Consider the following 26257-nt stretch of genomic DNA (forward strand, 5'->3'; position numbering starts at 1 on the left):
AATCTTGCTGAATATTCATTAGTTCTAGTAGTTTTTAGATTCCTTAGGATTTTTTATATATAAAATTATGTCATCTGCAAATAGAGATTAGTTTTGCTTCTTTCTTTCTAATCTGGATGTCTTTTATTCCATTTTCTTTCCTAATTGCCCTGGCTAGGACCTCCAGTACAATGTTGAATAGAAGTGACAGAGTGAACACCCTTCTATTGGTCCTGATCTTAGGAGGTGAAAAGCATCCATTCTTTCACCATTAAGTTTGTTGTTCGCTATGGGTTTTCATAGATGCCCTTTGGCAGGTTGAGGAAGATCCCTTCTATTACTACTTTGAGTATTTTTTTTTTATGGAAAGGTGTTTTAAATCTATCAAATGCTTTATCTGCATCTATTGAGATAATTGTATGAGTTTTGTTCTCTATTCTCTTGATGTGATGTGATGCGATATATTACATTAATTGACTTTCAGATATTAAACCAACTTTGGATTCTTGGGTAAATCTCACTCATCATAGTATATACTTCTTTTATTTGTTGCCAAGCTTGACTTGTTAGTTTGGAGAGGTGATGAAGATATTAGTTGAGGGTTTTTACACCAATATTCATAAAATACATTGCTCTGTAGTTTTTCCTGTGATATTTTTGTCTAGTTTTAGTATTAGGGTAATACTGGCCCCATAGAATGTGTTGGGTAGTATTCCTTTTTCTTCTACTTTTTAAAAGAGTTTGTGGAGAAGTGGTATTAATTGTTTTTTAAATGTTTGGTAGAATTCACCAGTGAAGCCATCTGAGCTTTTGTATGTGGGAAGGTTTTCAACTTCAGTCTCTTTACTCATTATAGGTCTATTAAGACTTCCTATTTCTTCTTGAATCAGTTTTAGTAGTTTTTGTCTTTCTATAAATTTGCTTGTTTCATCTAAGATATCTAATTTGCTGGCATACCATTGTTCATAACATACCCTTATATATTTTTTTATTCCTATAAGGTTGGTATAGTCGTGTCTTGTCTTTCACTTCTCATTTTAGTAATTTGAGTTTTCTCTCTTTTTGGGTCAGTATAGCTAAAAATTTTATCAAATTTTGCTGATCTTTTTGAAGAGCCAATTTTTGGTTTTGTTTATTTATTTTTTAATTGTGCATCTACTCTCTTTTTTGCATTTATTTCTGTACTATTTCTTATTCCTTCAGTTATTACCATCAATTTTTAACTTTCTAGTTTTACATGTTCACAATCCTACTTCTGATTTATTATAAAGAGAGAAAAGCTGTTGGGTTATATTTGTTTTGGGGCTTCTATATTACCAAGGCAGGACTCTCTGATCAGCCAGTTCTCAAAAGGACATTATCACCAATTCACTTGAATACAAAGCAAACGTTAGTGGCACAGATCCTAAAACATGGTGAATTTTTACCAAGTGAACACGTGCATGTAATTAGCATCCTGATCAAGAAATAACTCAAAAAGCCCTCTTTATACTGTTTCCCAATGACTATCCCCACCCAAGGGTGACTCAATCCAGACTTCTATCATAAGAATTAGTCTGGTTCATCTTTGAAACATATATTAAACTTTTTGTTTAACTTCTTTTGTCTAATATTATATTTGAGAGATTTACCCATGTTTTTGCATATAGTAAGAGTTTGTTTTCATTGCTGCATAGTATCTATCCACGTTATTAATATACTCCAATATATTGATTTATTCTACTTGTAATGGACTTTTGAGTTGTTTCTCCTTTGGGGCCAAGAAGAATAGTGCTATGAACATTCTCATGTGTTTCTTAGTGCACATATGTGTGCATTCCAGTCAGGTATCTCTTTCCTTTCATTGTATTCCTCCTTATAAAAAGTATTTGTGGTGGCTTAGACAATTAAATGCAAATTAGATGAAAATAAAGAATGCAATTAAAAGCCACTATTCTGCCAGGAAGTGAATGGTGAAAAGATTTATGGAAAGCTAGGAGTGCCAGATATTTTGCTTAACTTTTTTGTAGGCTTAGGAGGAGAAAGTAGTGATCATGGAGTACTAAATAGAGGTCTGAACCTCCTGGTAGCCAGTGCAGAGGTTTGGGGTTAGTATGAAGACACTGTTTTAAGTATGAAGATAAGGGTTATTAAGGGTCAGGAAAATGACATAATGGTGGAACTGAAGCTGTGTGAGCGACCTACATGCCCGTACCAGTGATCGCACTCCTAACCTGGATACGTGCAGCCGGTCATCGAACCTGCCACCTTTTTGCTATGTCTGTAGTGTGTCTTTTCTGGAGGAGGGATTATTTCAGATCATCTAAAAAATTCAGTTGTTTGTTGTTTTGTTCATGATTTTTACAAATTCCTGTTTTTGGATAACAAGTGCTATTGGAGGTATTTGTAACTGTTTTCTTGCATTTCCTGGGCTCTCTTTTTGCTCTTTGGATAGCTTCTTTTGGTGCATGGAAGATGCTAATGTCAAAGAAAAAAATCACTTATTTGTCATGGTTTTGCTTGGGAAGAGATTGCCGCTGTCTCCTGAGCTCTCGTGTACACGGGCCAGCTGGCCCACCTTCGGGCGGAGGCCCGTCCTCTCACCGGGAGCACGGCAGCCCTTGTGCAAGGCCATGTGCTTTGCAGGACTCGCCCAGTCCACCCACGGCACAGCTCAGTGGGCTGGGGCTGATCTGAGTGAAGGGCCCTTTTTTCTTTGTTATGAAGGAATTTTGACCAAGTGGATTGACAGAAAAGGGAAGAATTATGTAGAAGCCTAGGTAACCTCCAGATGGGATCAGCCGACCCCTCATAATCAAGAGGCACTCTCCACGCTTAATTTAAATCTCTTCCTCTCTCGGAACCTCATCCTTCCGGGCAAACCCAGGACTGACGGTATCATGGGCCTTGGCGTATTTGACAGACAGTGCGACTTGGGCTGGGGCTGGGGGTGCAGCCATCCTTGGCTTTGATTTTTCAGCTCATATCTGGCTGGCTGTGGATCAGAGGCAGTTTTCTCCAGGAATTCCCCAGAATTCCTTTAGCCAGGCATAGTAAAATGGTACAGATGCCATTGCTGGACCTGGGAGCTGATGTCATTATTTACAAACCAACTTTCTTCTGGGTGAGGGGTGCTCCAGGCCCTCCTCACACCTAAACAGCCCTTAACCTTAGGACATCCGCCCTGTCAATAGTTGTAGAATAGCTAGATGACAGGAAGAGGACATGCGTCTGGATCAAGTTGGGTTACCTTCTTCTGTACTGTTGCTTCTACCACATACAGTGCCATTTTTCAGAAAGGGCTGTGATTCTCTGAGAGTAATCATGACTACTGTTAATCAACGAGGGTTCTCGCCTCTGTCCCCTGTGTCTTCTGTAAAATCAGGTAAGGAGGCGGTAAATGCATCTGAAGTACTGAAAGAGCAACTTGCCTGAAGGTCAGCCCGTGAGGTAGTCATGTGGCCAAGACTAGACCGCAGCCTGCCCACTCGGAGCCCAGCAGTCCTGCGCGGCCTCCTCTGCCAGCCCCCAGCCCAGCTCCCGGAGCTGGCCCTCACTGCACGCTGGTCCCATTTTCTCCCTGTCCCCTTTTATCCCCCACCCTGCCCTTCAGTCAACTTCCTCTGAGGTCTGAGCACCCCCGCATCACCCCTGAATCTTGGGCCCCAAGAAGAGAATGTCACAAAAGGGAAGTCCCCAACCATTCTGACTTTGAACTCTGAGCTCCATGCTTTCCTGAATAGGGAAGAGGGAAGGAATGGCCAGAAATGGGTCTAGAGAAATTATGGTTATTGAGAGGGCATTCCAGTGTGTCGTTTTTTCAGGCAGGCCTCTTAAAACTACCCTTCCTCCCTCCCCGCCCCCACCAGCCCCGAGAGCTGTGCAGCTCCTGGGTCTCCATCTTGCCTGGCTCCAAAGGAAGGGGAGAGGAAGTGGAATTAAAATCAATGTGCTACTTGTTAGCAGCTCTGGTAAAAATAACAACCGCGCATTTAAGCAGTCTGGATGGCTCAAGTGGAATTTGGGGATTATCCATGGCTGAATTGGCTGGTGTTAAATCACAATTAGCATGGGCTCTCTCTCTCTTCAGTTAGTCTGGACAATGCAGGACTGGCTAGCCATGAAAAACGCTAATGATCGCATGTAAGCACAAGCCAGGATATCAGGAAACGATCGCTGGGTGGACACACACACACTCACACACACCCCACTCTTAATTCAAAACCCGTAGGCTCTGTATCTGAATTTAAGGAGGAAGAAGTATTCCATCTTCTCAAATCCCATGTCACCTCAAGCTACCTCTTTAAGGAAGGCACTGCCGATTCCAGAATCTTGCTCTTTGTTTCCTAAACGTTAGCCTTTTCCTAAAAGTTTAGCCCTGCAAGAGCGATAAGATCCATTCCATAGGTGCTTTTCTTACCTGTAGGGAAGTCAGACTTGTGAAGAGTACGAGGCACGATACTTTTTCTGTCTTACTTTTTATGGTCCTTTGGTACAACATAAAAGTTGCCAACTCTTCAAAGAGAGCAAGTATTTATAATAATTTGGAAAACATTTTTTTTTGCCATTGTGTGTGTGTGTGTGTGTGTGTGTGTGTGTGAATCATTTCATCTCTTAAGTTAAATGATTGTAGTCTTACCCCCTGAGAGGATAAAGTTACTTTTTATTTAGTCCTCTCCAAAACATCCAGGAGGTTTTTACTAACCAGGTTCATCTTTATCGCACTCCTCTTCCAACTCATGAAAAAGAGTTGAGTTTGGCCCAGCTGTGGTAACACTCAATTCTACTCAAAGGATTCTAGAGCTTCAGATCAGGGCGGGGGCGGTTGAAGGGTTTTGGGGGGGAGAATGCTGTACGTGTTTTTAAATGCTCAAAGCATAAAATATAGGGTATAGATAATGCATATTTGGGTTCTATTTAGTTTTTATTGTTCTCTATTCCTGAACAACATCATGCTTAAGAGCTTTTTCTAAAATCCAAGATGTCAGAGTTCAGCCCAATTCCATAAAACTGATTAATAAGACAGCTAGATCTTGCATGCCACCCCATAATAAAACACATGGTTAAGTAAGATAGCTCACTACATTCTTACAGAATTCTAGAAATTATTCAAACTCTAAAATTCCTTCCAATCTCTTATTTCATCTTAAGGACAATGTAAGATATGCCAGTTAGCAAGAAAGAGGTAAAAAAGAGTACTGCAATCACACCTCCATAACGCGTTTAGGAGAAAGCTTGGAAGATAATGTCAGTTTGTAGCCATCTAAATTTCTGCTTCTATCACAAGCTTACATGTTATTTGGACTTTCAAATTGGTTTTTACAGCTTTACTTCATCCTGCTGCCTGCTATTAAAATGTATAGTTAGAACGTACAAATTCCATAGATTACCATAGAAATAAGCAAATTAACTCAAGTGTCCAGATTATACACTGCTTTCCATGGGGTCTATATAAAAAATCTTAAAGCTTTTTAGCATTCGTCCTGCTCATAGTCAAGGATTTTGTGTTTTTTTGAGATTGCCATATATCAAAGCTGGTTTTCTTTATGCAGCATTTTTTGTCCTCAAGAAAATACCGAAGAGGCCCTGTTGTTATTGCTGATTAGTGAATCCATGGTAAGTAGAATGTGTTCTTACGTTTTTGTGTTCCCTATTCCTGAAGTCCCTTTTTTGATATGGCTACTGCATCAGTATAGTGACCCTTCTCCTTGGGAGAAAAACAGATGGGATGCCTGGGTGGGAAGAGACAGTAGAGGCTTAAAAGGAGGGATGTTTCTTCTTGGACTGGGTAGCACATTCCTTGGTCACCCCGGAGCATGGAGCTTCTCTTCCCCGAGCAATTACTAGGCAGCTGAGTTTATTCCTTTATCCACCAAGTATTGCTGGAACACTAACACAAGCATATACTATAGGTAAACTATAGCTAAAATGACGACAAAGATCCTTGCCAGGGGAAGGAAGCCCCCAAGGGTCACCTTTCCGAGCCTTCTCGATTTGCCGTGGAGGGAGGGAGAGTTTGGAGAGAAATCACTTGTGTGTTTGAACCTCTGGTTTTCAGATGAAATTGCCTGGGCCTCTACTCAGGCCCCTTCCCCAAGCTCACACTGCTCCCGGGCACTGCACGCCCAGCCGGGGCGGTTCACTCCTGTCACCTGGCTCTGCTGCTGGGAGGGCGCTTTTGCCAGACCCTAAATTCCTCCGAAGTGTTTTCTTCGTGTTTGGCCAGGATATCACATCTGAGGTCTGGAAGTTCCTTGCTCATCATTTATTGGGTTTCCACTCTGTGTATCTTCAGGCGTGACAGCCCTGGCTTGCATCTTTCAGGAGTAATGCGTGTTATAGTGGTTATGCCTTGGCAAGCCACTGTGTGTGCTCAGCACCTGAGCAGAATGGCCAACGCCTGGGACTTGGAAGGACCTAGAGGTCCTCATGCCCATTCACTCATTTTACACGTGGGGAACCCGAGGCCCAGAGCAGGCGCCTGGATTCCCCGTGCAGTGGTCTTCCCGGTAGGCCATACTGTCCCCTCCTACATCCCGCACCGCACCTGGCAGGCAGGAGGACAAGGGAGGAGCAAAAGGAATCCTAGCCGAAGCGAGAGAAGTGTTTCCTTCTCACCCAAGCACACGCTTTGAAGGGAGGTCTGACATGCACTCAGGTGAGAAAGGCTTAGAGATGAGCCGGAGGACGTGCGTGTGCCACGTTGTCGGAGGGAGGGGTCAGGAGGGCCGGGCTTGGTCTGGGAGGACAGCTTCCTTAATTCAGAGCTTTGGGTTTTCTTGTTCTGTGCAATGGCCCAGAGATGTTTACAAGAGCAAGACTGCTTGAGTTACCACTTCTCTCTACTTGGAAGCTCTTTGACGTCATTGGCCTGCCTTCCTCCGAAGGAGACAGGTTGCCCCGTTGGCTCATCTTTCCCTGACTGTCAGCTGGTAACAGCACGGTGTCATTTACACTCTCTCCTCTGCCCTGGCGCAGTCGGGGAAGGCACGCATGGGGACGGCCTGGCACCGCGTTCGGTGACACGTCTCACCGTGCTTTGTCATCAGTTCTTCGATGGGGGCAGCTCGCGGTGGCCTCCTCGCTGGCACTCCTGCACCCGGAGCTGGACTCTTTGCAACTTAGCAGTCAGTTTCCTTGGGCAGACCTGGTTGGTTACATTGTAGAAGTTCTGGGAGCGTGAGGACAGTTCTGATGGGAAATATTGAGTTCCATTGTCAATCATGTATTCGTTTGGAATCTGGAAAACACGGCCCCCTCTCTAAAATGTTGTGTCCTGGGGGATGATGGCTCCATCTCTCCTGCTCCTTCACTGAAGCAAGGAACTCATAGGTTCAAAATGGAGAGCCCTCTGAGACAGTCAGATGTGTCTCTGTGGTATTTAATTTCTGGAAATCCCGTCAGGGGCTGGTGAAATCCAGTGACATCAATAAATATGAAGGGTGAGGTTCCCAACCAAAATGATTATGTTCCCCCTGTAAGTCATTCCATGATTATGTAGGTAGAAACCTAAATTAAGTGGCTTTTGGAAGCCCCTTTTTTCATGTTCCTTGACTCCTTGATTTTTCTGTTTTTGGACAGAAAAAGAATGTGCTCAATTTCAGAACCAAAATGAGAATTGCTGGTTGTTGTTTTTTTTGGTACTTGGGAAAATTGTATTTTTTGTTGGTTCTGACCTTATCTTAGAAGCATAATTTGTCCATAGTCTCTCCACCTACAAGAACCCATTGGGAATTGTACTGCTTTCTTGCCTCAAATTAAATGAGTTTTCCCCAGGAGAAAGGAGTCATTGGGACTATATTTGTACAACTGACACTGATACAATACTCCGGGATCTTTATTATTTGTGGATCAGTTTAAGGTTCTGTATTGTACCTCTTTATTCAAAAGAAAACCATAGACTTTCTCTAAAAATTAAAAAAAAAGAATGCATTTGGCATAACTTGAAAATTTCTCTTAAATAGTATTTTGTTTTGTTCTCTTCCAGGCGTTGGTCTCAACATGGAGCATTTATAGCAAATAAATCAAATGAGACCACTTACAGCAAGCCCTGTTTTCCTCCCAAGCTTCTTTTGTTGGCTGAAAAGCCACTCCTAACAAGAAAAATTTAAGGATAAAATCTTCAGAATCAGGCTTATTTCCATAGGCGATGACTCACTTTGAAGGAAGTGGCCTGACATATATTCTTATTTGTCTTTGACATTTAGGAGCGAGGAGTTTTGAAGTGAGTGAGTGCTGATGGGTGGCTAAAAGCAAATGCCCCCGACTCACAAAAAGAAGCCCTTTAACCTCATTAGTGAGAGAGAAGGTGCTCGTAGTCTTTCTGAATGTCAGGCAGGAAGACAGACATCAGCCTACTCGGACAAGCGGCCCCCTGTCTCATGTGACCACTTGCACAGGAAGAGCTGGGGGTCTCTTTTCGTGCTCCCAGGGACGGTAGATCTGGAGACTTCTGGTAGTTAGCAGGGAGAGGGACCGCAAGATCTAACTATTGATTCTAACTCCCTGGGAGGGGAGTGGGGGGGGTGGAGAGGAAAAGGAGCCAGTGGGTAGAGTCTCCTCGCATGGGTTTGTCTGGAGGAATCTGTAGAGAAATTACATTTCAAAGGTAATGAGAACAGGTTGCTGTAAGGAGCCTTTGATGTCTAGATAGATGAGATTAACAAGCTTGAATGTGCCTGCTGTCTTCCTTGCTAAGCAGTGGCGATGTGAAATAGGCAGGGGTTCTCTTGAGTCCTCTGTGGTAATGCCTTTAAAATAAAAATCTGTTTGCTTCTTGCTGTCACTTGTACATCTGCTTTGTGCTTCCCTAACAAGATCGGGTTAGTCTTTGTGGTCTGTGCCAGCGAGGATGTCACCGAGGGACCTGAGTGTTCCTTCGGGGTGGCGGAAAAGTGGAAAAGTGTGACATGTCTCTGTAGGACGGATGGAACTTGGTGCCACCATTTGGGGATGGAAGGGTGGGGCCGGTGACTTACAGCAGAGCGGGCTCTGTGAGTGAGGAGCAGCAGGGCCTGAGCTGCTGGGGGATCTGCTGCCCCAGAGCACAGCTGTGCCTGCAGCGAGCCTGAGCCCAGGAGAAATCTCCCCGCTTTGCACTCACTGGCTCTTAAATCTCCCTCCACATACCTGCCAACTGGGACACGTGTCCTAAAGGATCGCACCTCCAGGCCCCCCAGTTTAGAGAACACCCTGTACCACGTGCTGTGGCGCTCTGGGGAGTTTGAACAAACAACCAGAGGCGACAGACCCCCTTCCCCATCCCCGCCCTTGTCTCCAGACGCTGCTGTTAGGGCAGGAGGCCGAGATGGCCTCCCGACAGTGAAGCCTGTGTGCACGGCTGGCTCACCATCTGCTTCTCTCCGCCGCGCTGCTTCCAGGCCAACCGGGACGCCGTGCTGAGCAGGATCCCCGAGCACAGGAGCGACCGCCTCATCAGTCTGCAGAGCGCTTCGGTGATCTATGACCTGCTGACCATTGCTCTCGGGCGAAGAGGCCAGTTTGAGATGCTGTCGGAGGTACCGCCCTCGCGTCGGGATGGCTTCCAGGCGGTGGGGGGTGCTGGCGGTCTGACCGCAGGGACAGCCGAGGGACCTGGTCCTGAACCCCTGTCACCAGCAGCCACATGGCTTTGGGTTTAGCTTTGGTTTGCTCCTCTGTGAAATGGAAATGGGGCTAAGCCAGTGGTCAGCAAACTGCGGCCCCCTGAGTGTGGCTCTTCCACAAAATACCACGTGCGGGCGCGCACGTACAGTGCGATTGAAACTTCGTGGCCATACTCAAGGGGCCAAAGAGCCGCATGTGGCTTGTGAGCCGCCATTTGCTGACCACTGGGCTAAGCGATCAGGTGGGGGCAGTCACTGGTGGTCACTTCCTACCAGTGGTCCCAACACCCACTGGCTATGAGTTTGGGAGGGAAGGCAAGCATTTCTCTAGCAGTTTCTCTTTCAGTGTAATTTCCACCATACCCCAAATCACCCATCTGTGATATTATTTCCTTATAAAACGGGCTGTATTTGATTTAAAGCATCATATGTGACTCCTGCTGAAACGGCAGCTGTGGGCACAGGGTCTCAACCGGCGAGCTGGGACAGGCTTTCCCGTCAACCGCGTCTGCGTTCAGAGGGACCCTTGTAGCATACGATCTCGGGCGAGGTGCTGTCATCTCCTTCCCTCCGTTTCTCAGAAACATTTGGGATGGAAGCTTGACTTTTATCTTGCGTTGTGGTTATGCATAACCGAGCTGCTGCCCAGAATACCAGATTCCACGGTGGTAGCGGCGAAATAAGTATAAGATCATTTTATCTTTTCTTTAGTGAAGTAAAGAGAAAGAAAGAGAGAAAAAAAACTCATTTGGTTAAAATGGACTTTTCCATGTTATTCATCTTTCTTTTTCTAAATTTATACACATTGCAGCAGCCTCTGGGCAGGAGGACAGGGAATGAAATACAGTAACAGATCGGCTGAAATCAGATAAGCGCGCCTCGCCCTCCAGCCTGCGGAGCGCGGCCACATTGCCCGGAGCCACGGACAGCCGTTGAGCCTGTGTGGCCTGGACCTTTTTTTAGGCTTCGGTTTGGTGACTGTACAGGGCAATGGTTACTCGTTCTTCAACAAAAGCCCTTCACAATCCAGCTAGATAAGGCGACCTGTCCTGATGTTCCTGTTACTCCCCGTACCCCCCACCCCCTGGGACTGTGCCCAGGCTTGGGATTGGCCTGGATTTGTCACCGCTCCTGGTTCTTTGACTCCTGGGACCCTCTCCTCCTGGCCAGCTTAGTTCCCACGCCCCGCATCGGCCGTGGAGCCCTCTGCGGGGACAGGGCCCCCTAGCCCATGGGGGGTTTTTCGAAGGTGAACCTTTGCCCTCCAGATGAACCACTGGAAGGCTCTCTGGGTCCCAGGCTGAGTGTGGTCACGGGTCTGCTCTCGTGCCATCTCGGGGCCGCGTGACCTTTCCCCGGCTTGAAATGGCCTGCGTCTGGGACAGGTGTGAGCTGCAGGAGGTGCTGCCTTAGTCACAGGCTGGTGGCCCCTGCCCACAGGCTTCTCGTCATGCCATGAATGACTTGAGGGGGGCGGCTGTCACCTTAGCAGCATTCCTCTGCCAGGTGGCGTTCCCGGGCCTGTATTTCCTCCTGGCACGGAATGCGGCAGCCTTGTTTTCACCAGATGACTTTCCTCTTGATGTCGCATTTAGCTGCCATCTTGTGGCAGTGACCTGGCGCCCAAGTCACTGGCTGGTCCCGTTGTTTGTCCGAGCCTTTGCGGTTCCGAATTTCACTGCAGGAGGCACATTTAAAGCAATGGCGGCCTTGCCAGAGGTTGCCTGAGGAGCTAGAGTAGAAGGGGGGCAGGGAAATGTATCAGGGCATATCCCTGGGAGCCTTTTGAGTTCTGTACCGTATCTGAGCTGTTGATAAAACAGAGGACACTCATGTCTTCAACACATATGTTTGCAGTCCCCTGTTCTGTGCCAGGAGCTGTGATTCAGGCCGGGACACCTGAGCCAGGTGCGGTCCCTGCCCACCAGCAGCTCCCAGTCTACGGGGAGGCAGCCAGGCCGCATTGCCACCTGGTGTGGCTGGCGCTGGGGAGGCCTCCCCGCAGGGTCTGCATCCAGTAATAAAGGATTCGAATACTTGGCTTCAACCTTTCTTGCTATTTCTACTTAGTTTTGCCGTTAGAGCTTCCCCAAGCCCCGTGGTCTCAGATCTTCTGAGTGAAACAGGAGGGATTGTAGGTGGAGGGTGAACACGGTGGCCCCTGGAGACACGGTTCCATCTCTGGAAGCTCGGTCACTGAAGGGCAGGCGTGGTCACCCTCACTGGGCTCGGACCCTTCGTCTCAGGCCACATCTTACTTAGGGTGTCCTGCTTCCCTCATTTGTTGGGGTTTTCTCTTTTTTTCTTTAATCCTAATTTTCCCTTCCATTTTTCTCAGCACTTTCGGTTGAAAGACTAACCAGATTTTTTTAAATTGAGGTAAAGTCATATAACATAAACATAGCCATTTTTAAATGCCCAATTCAGTGGCATGGAGTACATTCCCACTGTTGTGCAACTATCCCCTCTATCAAGTTCCGAAACATTCTCATCGCCCTAGAAGGAAACCCGACCCACTGAGTGATTTTTCTCCATTGCCCGACCCCCAGGTTCTGTCAGCTGCTCATCTGCTTTCTGACTATGGATTCACCTAATTTGGGTATTTCACATAAATAGAATCATCCGGTATCTGACCTTCCGTCTGGCTTCTTTCACTTAGAAGGCTGTAGCATGTGTCAGTACTTCATTCCTTTTTTATGGTTGGATAACATTCCATCGTATCACAGTTTGTTTATCCATTTGTCAGTCGACAGGCATTTGGCTGTGGTGTATAGTGCCGCTGTGGGGGCAGCTGGCATTTAAACTTCCTGTGTTACTTCTTTGGGCCTGCGTTGGTTAATGGGTATCATCATCATTGCTCGGTGTGGTGGTATATTCTGTTTCCCCTTCTGCATCTCCTACACTGTGCCAGTGAGCCTTCTAAACCAGGGATGGGCACACCACCCTTCTGTTAAGAAACATTCAATGGCTCTTCCCCACTCCCCTTCTTTTTTCCTCTCTTTTAATTTTGTTTTGTTTTACTTTTTCTCCCGTAATGAAATTGACTTCATTGTTTATGTTTCTGCCACATGCAGCAGCCCTGCAGGCTCCTTGAAGAACTGAGCAGTACATACAAATATGGAAAGAAAATAAAGGTGCCTGGGAACCCCACTCTCCTGGGGTCGTTACCTGCCCATTGCTTATCTTTCCTTGTTTGCCTTCATGAATGTACATTTATGGACGTGTAAACGAGTGGGATCGAATCGTGCATGTTTTATTGTGGATATTCCCAGTCATTGCTGTCCTTGCCTTGGTATCCCTGCTTCCATACCCCTAACCCCAGGCCAGCACCTTGGGCATCCTGGGCACAGGCCTAGAGAGCTTGGCCTCGAGTTCTGCCCTGCCATTGGCCAGTTGTGTGACCCTGGAAGTTATTAACCTCTCCTGCCTCAGGTCTTCCTTCTGCGAAACAGGGAGGATGTCACACCTGCCTCATGATTGTGAAGGTTACTCACTAATCCGTGCAGAGTACTCAGAGCAGAGCACACGAGCTCACTGAGCACTCACCGTACTCCCAGGGCTGAGTACCCACCGTATTCCCAGGGGTTGCCAGGCACCGGCAAGCAACAAAGTATACAAAAAGGTCGTTGGCTTCTAGAATTTTCCAACCTAGGGAGATCAAATAGAAACATGAAAAGATGACTACAATCGACCCTTAAACAACACGGTTTGAACTGCACGGGTCCACCTACACATGAATTTTTAAAAATAAAAACCTTACTGTCTTCCCTCCGAGGTTGGGAGTCTGCGGATGTCGAAGGCCGACTGTACGCGTTGATCTGCACCGTTTTTATACTAGTGACTTGAGTACCCAGGATTTTGGTATCCACAGGTCCCCACAGGTGCCAAGGGACAACTAAGTTTTGGGGGAGCCGAAGTTTTACGTAGATTTCCGACAGCACGGGGTCAGGACCCCTAACCCAGAGTGCTCGGGGTCGCCTCTAATCAGAGAAGACTGGACAGTGTGGGCACGGTCTTGGCAGGGCACAGAGCAGGCCGCTTGCAGCAGAATTTGCAGGTGGGGGCAGCAGCGAGAGGTTAGGAGCGCCTGGTACATGAACTGGCTGCTCAAGGCCTGATGGGAATTAAAGTCTTGAGAGCCGAGGAACACCCTTCGTCATCAGGGTCATGGCGGTGTGAGGGCGTTCGGCCTGAGGGCGGGAGCTGAGGGCTTGTTCTCATGGGGGCGTCGGCCAGGAAGCCCGGTTGTCAGACCCCGCGTTTCAGTGCAGACCGTGCCCTGGCTCCTGTGAGCAGGGCCATCACCCTCGGCTGGTCTGTGAGCGGGTCCCCTGTGCCTCGGCGACACTGCCCAGCGACACTCCCTTTACACGGTGGACCGCTTCTGACCAGAAGGTGGACAGCCCCCGGCCACCGCGAGAGAAGAGGTGTCACCTCCTCACCACGTCCTCACGCTTCCTTCCTCGCTTGCCCCCGCCGATGTCAACACTTCCTCATCAGGCCGTGTGCTCTCCTCCCGGCCCCTCTCCTGGGCGGACCTGAGCCCCGGGGCACGCACCAGATGGGGACAGGCGGGGGCGCCTGTGCTGTGGGTCCCAGCAGCCTTTCCACCTCTGTCCTCCTGCCGTTGGCACCTTTGGGTGGGCTGTGCAGACCCAGGCTTTTAGGAACTGCGCTGGCAGGAGTCGCAGAGCTACTTTCACACAAACGCCGCCCTCCCTGCCTCTCTCCCGTTGTATTTATTCAGGATGAAGGCTGCTTCCCACCCCGAGGTTGGCTGCGTCTGTGTGTGCCCACAGGTAATGCCTTCTTTCTTCAGGGCACTGTTCAGCCAGCTACTGGGCAAGGAGCCTTGTACAGAGGCAGTGCACACCCCAGGTTCATTACATCCTCATTCTGACAGGTTTAAATATAAGCACAGTGTTTGCGTGTCTCCAGTGCTATGAGCTTTTGTGTTTTTTTTAAAGACTCATTGTGAGCTCCGCCGAAAGGCTTGTGTAGGAAGGAACACTTTCCCCCTTCGGTTTAAGCAGCAGCTCTGGTTGGCATGACAACCCGCACTATTAAAAGTAAAGCAACCAGCCCGGCTTCCTTTGTTTTCTAGGATGAACCCAAGCCGCTAAGGGGCCTGTTTCTTTAATGTGGCTCCTCGTGGCTCCATTTCGACAGAATGTTAAGAGGTCCTTTTCGAAGGACGCGTGTGTCCCCTCTGCAAAGACACGGCAGCGTCAAAAACAGGAATGGTATTTTTATTTTCCTTGTTGAATTTCTTTTCATCTGTTTATGATAAATCGCAACAGCATTATGGTTCTGTGGGCAGCACTGTCTGGCTAGTGCTTGTAACAAAGGGACATTTTCCATCCCCAAGCCAAACACTTATTTAGTCGGGGAGCGCTGTGAGAAGTGCTTGAATACTGGGTCTGCCTAACAGGCCTGCCAGGTGTCAGCTGCCATCAGAATTTGGTATTTAAATGCAGCCCCACTCGAACCGCGGACACTCAGCCTGGACCTCGGTGCCCAGGTCCATGAAAGGCACCAGTGTGGCCTGACTCCTGGGAAGTCAGGGCTGCGGGTTTGGTCCATGGTAGGTGCTCAATAAAACCTGCTGAATAAACCAGTGCTTCAGGCCATGAACGTTCTCATCCCGCTCCGTCATCCTCGGTGTGTGAGACAAACGGAAGGTCATTTCGCTGGGAAATAGGCAGCAGAGGAAGAGATGGGCCCACCGTAGGCAGCGCTGGAGGTCACCCCATCCGGGAGGGACCAGCGGCATCATTTTTACATGACAGGTCTACCCGGAAGAATCTCAGCCCCTGCCATGGCCACTGGTGCCTACAACCCCATCTTAGGAAAGCATTTTTTTTTTTTTTATTAAGCATCATTGCTCTCTTTTTATGGTCCTTAATGAAAAGAAAGTTTTTCACTTAAAAAAATTTAATATGCCATTTTAACCTTTTTAAAGTATATAATTCAATGGCATTAATTTCACTCACAGTGTTAGGTAACCATGGTGATAATTTCTAAATTTTCCATCACCCCACATAGAAACTCTTTACCCAGTAAGCAATAACTCCTCACTCCCGCCTCCCCCATAACCTGGTAACCTCTGATCAGATGATACTTGTTTTTTTTGTGTCTGGCTTATTTCATCAGCCTAATGTTTTCAGGGTTCTGCCATGTTGTGATAATACACCTGATAGAACGTCTCAGACTTTATTCCTATACTAGAGGCGCAGTGCACAAATTCGTGCACAGGTTGGGGGGTCCCTCGGCTTGGCTGGCGTTTGGGGTGAGAGGGGCTGTCTTGCCCAGTCCTGATCGGGCCAATGGGGGCCGTTTGGCCGGGGAGGGGCTGCAGGAGGTTGGCCAGCTGCCCGATCGGGCCGATGGAAGCCGGCACAGAGGGACCGCAGGAGGGCTCCAGGGTGTGTCCAGCCCTCTCGCCCAGTCCGATCAACCCAGACCCCAGCAGCAAGCTAACCTACCGGTCGGAGCGTCTGCCCCCTGGTGAGACACTTAGCATATTCCACTTTCATTATATAGGATTGGCTGAATACACGCCATTGGATGTATAGGCCCATTTTGTTTATCTGATTATCTGTTGATGGGTGGACCCATGGATTGTTTCCGCCTTTTGGCTGTTGTGAATAATGCTGTAGGGAACATACCTGAGTGCCAGTTTTCAGTTCTTTTGGATATATACCCAAGAGTGGAATCACTGGGTCATACCGTTAATTCTAGGTTTCACTTTCTGAAGAACCTCCAAACTCTTCCACAGTGCTGGGCCATTTTACCTTCCCAGCAGCAAGGGGTGTCTCCGTATTCTCACCAACACTTGCTACTTTGTAGCTGTTGTTTTTGCTATAGTAGCCATTCTAATAGGTGTGTAGTGGTACCTCATTGTGGGTTTGGTTTGCTTTTCCCTAATGACTAATGGTGCTGAATATTTTTTTGAATGCTTATTGGCCATTTAGGTATTATGTTTGGAGAAATGTCTATTCAAGACCTCTGCCCATTTTCAAATTGGGTTATTTCTCTTTGTGTCATTGAGTGATAGAAGTTCTTTATTGATTGTGGATAATAAACCCTTAACAGGCATTTCCTCCCATTTTGCAGTTTGTCTTTTTTTATGATGGCAGATGATGCACAAAAGTTTTTAATTCTGATAAAGTCTAGTATATCAACTTTTTTCTTTTGTTGCTTATGTTTTTGGTATCATATCTAAGAATCTATTGCCAAGTCCAAGGTCATGAAGACTTACTCCTATGTTTTTCTCTGAGAATTTATAATTTTTGCTCTTATGTTTGGGTTGTTGATTACTTTGAGTTAATTTTTGTATATGGTATCGGTAGGAGTCCCAGTTCATTTTTTTGCATGTGGAAATCAAGTTTTCCTAACATTCATTGAGACTATTCTTCCCGATGGACTTGGCACCCTTGTTGAAAATCAGTTGGCCATAGATGTGTGGGTTTATTCCTGCAACCTCAGTTCTATTTCATCACCCTATATGTTTATCCTTATGCCAGTACCACACTGTTTTGATAGCTATAGCTTTGCTGTGAGCTTTGAGAAATCAAGAAATGTGAGATCTTCAACTTTGCTCTTTTTCAAGATTGTTTTGCCTGTCCTGGGCTCCTTGCAATCCCATATGAATTTGAGGATTGACTTTTCTATTTCTGCAAAAAAGACTTGGAATTTTGATCCAGGTTGCATTGAAACTATCCAGATTACTTTGGATAGTATTGCCATCTTAATATCTCATGTTTTGATATCAGATCTGAGTTTGACTTCCAATTCTGCTACTTTACATGCCAAGTATGAACTTGAAGGGGTTCCTTTAACTCTAAACCTGTATTGGAAAATACAGGTAATACTAGGACCTACCTCCAATGGTTATTATGATGCTATTAAAGAGATAGTGTATGCAAAATGTATGTTACTGTTCTTATTGGTGGTGTTGATAATCTGCTTTCTAATGTAAAAATCCCCGCTGTAATGACCCTTAGGAGTGTCTTTCTTCGCATAGTAAAGTAACTCAGCCTTGGGGTCAGGCATGTCTAGGTTCAAATCCTGATGCTGCCCTTTCCTAGCTGTGCAACTTTGGGAAAGATACTTAGCCACTCTGGACTTCCACCTCAGAGACTGATGTGAAGCTCAGCGAGACAATAGGTGTGAAACAGCCAGCACAGGTCTTGGTATTTAATGCATACCATTCCATTCCTCTTCGGTTATTAGAAAGGATTGATCTGAAATTGTCTCCTTGTAACTTGCACCTGTTCTGTGTCTTCAATAGGGCAGGTCAGTCCTGCCTCAGTGACATAAAGTGCTCCATAGTTATTCTGGGGGTTGGCAAACTTTTCTAAAAAGGACCAGATACTAAATGTTTTAGGTTTTGAGAACCAGGAACCAAAATCAAGGATGTTTGTAGATATAACAAGAGAGGAAACAAATTGCCACAAAATTTTTATTGATTGAATTAACATATAAGAGTGACTACACCTTTTCGTAATACAGGTGCACTAAGATGAATGGGATTGTTTGGGGGGTAGCATTTTATTTGGATTTAACGTCAGTATACCTTCTACACATTGACGGCAAGTGCTCGTCTACAACGGTTCTGAGCTTTTGGACTCTGGAAGCAGGCAGCAGCTCGGACTTGGCCCGCAGGCCATGGTTTATCTGGTGTGGCATCATCTCCAAAGCGCTTTCTTGTTTGTCCATGGCCATCCATACAGGATTTCCTAACACTCGACCCATATTGGTTCCTTCAGTCAAGCATTCGGTGGGCGCCTATGCTGTAATGACGCCCCCTGGGCGGCTCTACCCTCGACTCCTTGCTTCCCTCCCTCAGACCTTGTGTGGGTGAGGCGACAGCTGTGGCTGAAGGTTCAAACCTGAAGCCCCAAGCCAGGGAGAGAGACTGAAGACAGAAAAAGACCAAAGGTGAGAGGCAGTTGAACAGGGAGGAGGTAGAGGAATGAGATGTCCGTTTCTTGAATTTAGAGGTTCATTTTACAAGAATAACAAAGAACAGCAATATCAGCAGAAACAGCAGGCGGAGTATGTAGTAGAGGGAGGTCCTGGAGACCCGTTACTCGCGTGCAGACTTGATCAGGATGCGTCATCTAGCTGAGCAGAGAGCATGCTGGGCGATGGCGACTAGCATTCAGTTCTGCAGTCAAGCCTGTGACCTCTGAGAAGCAGCCCACCCTCCCCGCCTCCCACCGTCGCTGGAGGCAATGGTGCACTTTAATCTACGCATGCGCCAAGCAATACAGATTCGAGACGCCTCTGCCTGGAGCAGTGTTGCTGTTTTAAAGCAAAAAGAGAAATGGGAGAGGGGCACCAGCGTGGGGTTTGCTCTATTTTATTTTTAATTCAAGGGGAGAAAATTCTGAGCAACTTTTGGTGGGAGCCACCTGTGTTTCCTCAGAACTTGGGTTGGGAGGGTCTTTTATTTACAGCTAAGGGCCCCATGAGCATATTCTTTAGAAACTTTTCCTGCACTCTTGTGGCTTCGATATCTCAGATTCCACTTTAATTAATTAATTAATTAATTAATTAATTAATTTTTAGTTAATTCAGAAATAAGCCTTCTGAGCTGAGCCTCCTGAGACCTGGGTTCTAATCCCAGTTCTGCCACTGGGTGACCCTGGGCAGGTCTTGTCTCCTCTCTTGCTCATAGTTTCCTCGGCCATAAGGTAAGAGTGTGTCCACATCATCTGAGAGGTTTCAGCGTACCCTGCTTATGCCCTTCTGTGGGTTCAAGATAATGGTCCCGAATGTCTAAATTGTTTAGTCTTTAATTGCTAAAAATAAAGGCACGAAATATTATCCATCTACCATCTTAAATTAAGAAGCTCTGTAACACAACTGCAAGAATTACATTTGTTAGCTGGCTCATTAAGTACAAAGGACGTAGGAAAGAAAACCTTCCTACTCGATGAAAGGATCTGAGTTATGAGAACTCTCAGGATTCGGCCCACCTGCCCACAGAGGTGAGTAATGAAGACAGCGCACTATGTTATTTATTCTGTTTTAATGGTGATGAATTTTAGACTTCAGCTCCAGGCTCAATTTGAGGCAAAACCTCATTATTTTGTTACTGCCCCCTCCTCCACGGACTCCTGGATGCTCAGTCTCCCTCTCGAATTCCGAAAATAGACTCTGGCTTCCCGTGCTGTGCTGCTGTACAGCTGTCGCTGCCGTGTGCCCGGTTCATGTCATTGGGCTTTGCCTACCAGGAAGGTAATTGCTAAATCCAGTTCTCATGCCAAAGAGCTGCTCATTCCTGTTGCCCCCCGGGACGGCTGATTCATGAAAAGCCACAGTGACAGCGGGAAAGGGTACGCTTCTGCGACCAAAGGAAACATTTTTGCAAGGGACAGTGTGACGGCCACTCAGATGACTCAGATGCCATTTAGAGGCTAATTCTTGTTCTACCAAGTATCCGTGGCATCAGATGAATGTGGCTGGGCTTTGGAGCAATGGCGGTGGCATGGTGATTACAGCTCCCGCGCCTGTCTTTCCTGGTAGAAACAGTCCTACTGCCAAATCCACCTTCGCTTCTGGTAAGGGGATGACTTGGAGATGCCACTGGCTGTTCTGTGTGGGTGACTCAGGGATCTGCAGGCCTGGAGAGGACCCCGGATCCCTCTCCCAGGCCCACACGCCATCTCTTCACTGGACACCAGAAGTGAAAAAGGCCAGCGTCTTCTCTCATCTCTTGCCGGGAGCCAGTCCATCCTTGCTGTTTCAAGGGACCTGGCATATATGGCATACTGTTCTTAATATGTTTGCTCACCTTCTTGGCACTATGTGTTTTAACCAAGGTCACCTCTCTGAGAAAGGTTGTTTCCCCAGGTAGGGATTTTCTCCTGAAGTTAGGGAGGGAATAAAACCCCTTAACTAAGTGCCAGGCGGGTAATTAATCACTTTAACTACGAACAATCATGCTTAAACTACATAATCTTTACTCCCTGGAATGGAGATAAGAAACGCCCTAACCTTTGGAATAGAGATTGATAGGATTGGAATCAACTGGTATAAATACAGATGTAACAAGGCAACAGACACAGAACCTAGACACAGAACCTAGACTCAGAACCTACACACAGAACCTAGACTCAGAACCTACACAGAACCTAGAGACAGAAGAACTTCGCTGGAGAGAACATGGCAAAAGATCCTGGACAGAAACTGGCCACAGAACCTAGAGACAGAACCTAGCGAGAGAACCTGGCTGAAGAACCTAGAGACAGAACCTGGCTACAGAACCTGGATGGAACATGGCAAGAGAACCTGACTAGAACCTGGTGACTGAACCTAGCAAAAGATCCTGGATAGGACCTGGCTACAGAACTTGGTTGGAGAACCTAGCCAGAACCTGGCTGGGGAACCTGGCTGGAGAACCTGGCAAGAGAACATGGACACAGAACCGGGCTGGAGATCCTAACCAGAACTTCGCTGGAGATCCTGAACAGAACTTGGCTGGAGATCCTGGCTAGAGATCCTGGCTAGGCTGCTGATCAACTGAACGCTGTTTCCGTGTCATTCCTTCTTCGCCGACTCTGTCCACACCTTTGGGAACCCCTGGACCTGCTGGGGCTGGACCCCAGCAATCTCTCCTTTCCTCTCAGAGGCTCCAGGCCACTCCCCCTCAGCCGTCCTCTGCCCCGGCCCAGAGCTCTCCTCCCCTGCACTCCCCCTCATGTAGAACCCCCAAGCCCACAGGATCGGCTGCGTCTTTGTTTCATAACAGCTACATCACCACTAACGTGTTTGTACCATTCATCCTGCGCCAGACAGTCTTCTAGGCATTTCACGTGCATTTAAAACATTGCTTCATGTAGCCCCATGACCACCCTGTGGCTGGGGGTAAGGAGTTTGGATTAAATGTGGCCCTAATGCCTCTCGACTGCTGTCCTCGCCCCATGCCTGCCTTCTCTGTCCCCTCCCGGCCATCAGCCAGTGGACCTGGGGGACTGAAGCAGCCTCTTAAAGGCCCCAACATGCACAAAACTCCTGTGTCTCCTTTTTTTCTTTTTTATTGAATTTACTGGGGTGACATTGTTTAATAGAATTATATAGGTTTTAGCACCTGTATTTGTTTGTTTTTTAGATTACTCTTTTCTATTGAATTTATTGGGGTGACATTGGTTAATAAAACAGCGCAGTTTCAAGTGTACAATTCTATAACTCATCACCTGCATGCTGCATTTTACACTCACTACCCAAAGTCAACTCTCTTTCCACTACCCTCTTTTCCCCTTTGCCATCTTCCACCTCCCACCACCCAGCTTTCTTTCTGGCAGGCAATCACCATACTGTTATGTGTGTCTGTTCTCTCTCTCTCTCATTGTTCTTTTTTATTTTTTTTGGATCTTTTTTTTAATTATTAAATCTTTATTGTTCAGATTATTACATTTGTTCCTCTTTTTTCCCCCCCATAACTCCCCTCCTCCCAGTTCCCACCCCACCCTCCGCCCTCACTCCCCACCCTCTGTCCTCATCCATAGATGCATGATTTTTGTCCAGTCTCTTCCCGCATCCCCCTTCCCCCCCCCCCAAGAATAGTCAGTCCATTTCCTTTCTATGTCTCTGATTCTATTATAATCAACAGTTCATTCTGTTCATCAGATTATTTATTCACTTGATTCTTAGATTCACTTGTTGATAGATGCATATTTGCATATTTGTTGTTCATAATTTGTATCTTTACCTTTTTCTTCTTCTTCCTCTTCTTAAAGGATACCTTTCAGCATTTCATATAATGCTGGTTTGGTGGTGATGAACTCCTTTAGCTTTTCCTTATCTGTGAAGCTCTTTATATGACCTTCACTTCTGAATGATAGCTTTGCTGGATAAAGTAATCTTGGTTGTAGGTTCTTTCTGTTCATCACTTTGAATATTTCTGGCCACTCCCTTCTGGCCTGCAAAGTTTCTGTTGAGAAATCAGCTTACAGTCGTATGGGTATTCCCTTGTAGGTAACTGAGTTTCTTTCTCTTGCTGCTTTTAAGATTCTCTCTTTGTCTTTTGCTCTTGGCATTTTAATTATGATGTGTCTTGGTGTGGTCCTCTTTGGATTCCTTTTGTTTGGGGTTCTCTGTGCTTCCAGGACTTGTAAATCTATTTCTTTCACCAGGTAGGGGAAGTTTTCTGTCATTATTTCTTTAAATAGGTTTTTCAATATCTTGCTCTCTCATCTTCTGGCACCCCTATAATTCGGATGTTGGTATGCTTGAAGCTGTCCCAGAGGCTCCTTACACTATCTTCGTATTTTCGGATTCTTTTTTCATTTTGCTTTTCCGGTTGGGTGTTTTTTGCTTCTTCGCATTTCAAATCTTTGACTTGATTCTTGTGCTCCTCTGGTCTGCTGTTGGGAGTCTGTATAATATTCTTTATTTCAGTCAGTGTATGCTTAATTTCTAGTTGGTTCTTTATCACAACATCGAGGGTCTCATTAGATTTCTTGTAGATCTCATTAAGTTTATTGGCAGTTTCTAGAAAATTATTGAAAGACCTTAAATGTGTGGTTCTGAACTCTATATCCTCCATTGACAATTTTGTCCTGTTTCTTTGTCTCCGCATTTTTTATGCTTTCTTGGTGCACCCCCTAGTGGTCTTTGTGCGCAGTCTTGTTGTAGTTAAGCCTTGATTGTTGTAGGTAATACTTGGGGGGATTTGACCTCCAGGCCAGCTGGCTGTGAGAATCAGCTGTGTCTGCAGTGGGAGAACTTCCGTCCTCTGGGGAGGTGCTAATCTAGCCTTTGCCTGAAGCTATCCGACAAATGCCTTTATGCAGGGCTTGGGGGGGGGGGGGGCGGGTCGAATGGGATTCAACAGGGCGAGCAGTTATGGCTGCTCTCAGTCCCATCCCCAGAGGCTCTGCCTCTCAGAGTCCCAGCAACCGCTGCAAACCTCGGAGAGAAAGCTGCCCTCGAGTTCCAACCGATGCCAGACAGTCCTGCTTCTCCCGTTTGAGTCTGGGTCCCTAGAGACTCGCCCAGAACTGGAGCTCAGAGCCTGAGACTCCCTCCCGATTGAAACAGACAACCGCGCCCTCAGCTGCCAGCTCACTCCACGTGCGCCTCCGCACCTTTGGATTTTCCGTACTGCGCCTCCTCTGAGTCTCGGTATGCTGTTCTCTTTCCTTCTAGTTGAAGAACTTCCCCTCAGCCAGCCTTCCTGTGGTTCTGGGTGATACCCGTTCCGTCTTTTAGTTGTATTTTTGAAGTGGTTGAGCGAGGCAGCAATCTCCGGTGTTTACCTATGCCGCCATCTTGGTTCTCCTCTCATTCAGCACCTGTTTTTTAAAAGTCCATTTCATCAGTATTTCCTTTAGACTGGAACCATCATTAAAATGGGAATTCTCTTTTTTTGTTTTTATAGTATATATTCTGTTCCCAATCTCCTCGCTCTATTAAAACTGGAAGTCTTTACTTTATCACATACAGATATGATTAAGGTGCTGAAAAGGGGTAGTCAAAGAGAATTGGGGTGAGCTGACACCCAGTCCAGGATGCGGATGTTGGGGAGAGCAAATGCCCGGTGACAGCTGAGTTCTTGGTTTGCTTGGAGGCATTCTTTTGGAGGGGCCTCCTTCCGTGATTGAGGAATGTTGACCTGAGCTGCGTGGGGAGTCGTGTAATCTTGACGTCTGCAGGGAGGTGGGGAGGACAGGTTACACACCAAGCGGTGTGCTTGGCATTGAGACTTCAGGAGCATCTGCAGCTGCCTGGGCGCTTTCTCAGGCAGCGCATCACCGTATGTACGATGCTAGGAGCCCACAGGAAGAAAGAGTGGTGATGCCGGAGCCCAGACACCTCTGAATTAGGGTGAGGGGCCAGTTCGTCATTGTTGACTTCATTCCTGAATCCCTGTGTGATACCCCTGTGGCTTATTGTGGGCTGTAGGTTGTTATAGTTGCGAGAAAGAGGCCCAAGCGGGGAGGGGTCTGTGAAGGATGTGGCAGTAAGTGTGGAGGAAACTTGTGACTCAGGACTCACGCCAGCTGAGCACCCTGAGGTGGGCTGGGGCGCGGATCCTCGCGCGGGGTGCTGGTGGGCTTAGTGGGATCTGTGAGGCTCCTTGGAAACTCTGCAAGCTGGAAAGACCGCAGTCCTCAGTAGCCTCGGGGGTCCCCAAAAGGCCAAGGGAGCAATGCCCCATTAGCAGTAAAAGATCTTGCTGGAGCTCAGAAATAGCTTGGGCGCTCTGTGGCATTCTGGGGGCCTTTTAGCTGTATTTCGCTCTGTGCAGCATGCGTGGGCCTGGAAAGTGGGCGTGGCATGTCGGAGCAGCGGAGTGTGGTGCTGAGAGCTGCCTGGTTCAGACCCCGGCTCCACCAGAACCCGCTGGGACCTCACTGCGCACGCAGCAGGCTGTGCTCCGGCTTCCTCGTCTGTGCGGGGAGGGACAGAAAGGACCTGCCTGGACCTCGTGGGGTTAGCACGACCAACGAGGCAGCTCTGGTACAGCAGCTAGAATGGGTCCTGGCCCCATAGCCCATGTCATCCAAAAGCTGTGTCTTTGTCCGTTCAGGCTGCGATAACAAAATACACGGACCGAGAGGCTTATAAACAACAAATGCTTGTTTCTCACGGCTCTGGAGCTGGAAGCCCAAGATCATGGCTCTAGCAGATTTGATGTCCGGTGAAGGCCCACTTCTGGGTGGCAGGCTGCCAGCGTCTCGCTGCGGGCTCACACGGCGGGAGGGACTAGGGACCGCTCCTCTTTTATAAGGACACGAATCCTATTCATGGGGCTCTGCCCTCATGACTCAATCACCCTCCAAAGGCCCCACCTTCTGGCACCGTCTATGGGGGTTAGGTTTCCACATATGAATTTGTTGGGTGGGGGGAGAGGCACAGCATTCAGTCCATACCACTTGTTAAGGAAACAAAAACAAGCATAGTCTAGTCCAGTGGTCGGCAAACTCATTAGTCAATAGAGCCAAATATCAACAGTACAACAATTGAAATTTCTTTTGAGAGCCAAATTTTTTAAACTTAAACTTAAACTATATAGGTAGGCACATTGTTATTAACTTAATTAGAGTACTCCTAAGGCTTAGGGAGAGCCACACTCAAGGGGCCAAAGAGCCGCATGTGGCTCACGAGCTGCAGTTTGCCAACCATAGATCTAGTTCAGTGGTTCTCAACCTTGGCTGCACATTAGAATCACCTGGGAATCTTTTTAAAATCCTGATTTCTGGGCCTCATCCTCCGGAAATTCAGAAATCGGGATTTTAAAAAGATTCCCAGGTGATTCTAATGTGCAGCCAAGGTTGAAAACCACTGGTCTAGTCTGTAAAGTTGCAGCATCTAGCTTTTGATTCAGAACAGGTGGTGTAAGCTGCTGCACTCCTTTCGTTCATCAGGAAAACGATTGATGTTTATCATTCCTCTTAGCAGTAGAGCTGGTAGGACACACTTACTTTTTATCACCATCGACCCTTTCTCTCCACATACCGGCTCCTTTGCCTAATCTCAGCCAATGTGATGGTTATTCTTGTTTCCTCCTTCATCATTTCTGTCCCCTTCCCTAAATCAGTTTCTAAGTACTGTTAGCTTTTCATTGCTTGGTGTTCCCTCCATAGCACCTGTCTCCCCCATTACCCCCAGCCCACACCTCCCCCCACCCGGGTTAGGTCGCCCCCCACTAACCCCATCTCGCCCACTTGTCAGGTGGG

The 26257-nt window shown here is 47.1% G+C and overlaps 1 protein-coding gene across 5 annotated transcripts in view; it reads left to right on the plus strand.

The window, feature by feature from the left end:
• The window catches only part of TTC7B (tetratricopeptide repeat domain 7B), a gene marked incomplete at its 5' end in the record, with an annotated part of 195317 nt that overhangs the window by 86416 nt on the left and 82644 nt on the right, over nt 1-26257 (plus strand). For all 5 annotated transcript variants that reach the window (XM_081111613.1, XM_081111614.1, XM_081111610.1 and 2 more), the window contains 2 exons: nt 5511-5574; nt 9339-9476. In XM_081111613.1, the coding sequence (XP_080967739.1) occupies nt 5511-5574; nt 9339-9476 (202 nt within the window). The remainder of the gene's footprint in view (nt 1-5510; nt 5575-9338; nt 9477-26257) is intronic.

This window comes from Myotis nattereri, assembly GCF_964212035.1.
Source record: "Myotis nattereri genome assembly, chromosome: 1".
Classification (NCBI taxonomy): domain Eukaryota; kingdom Metazoa; phylum Chordata; class Mammalia; order Chiroptera; family Vespertilionidae; genus Myotis; species Myotis nattereri.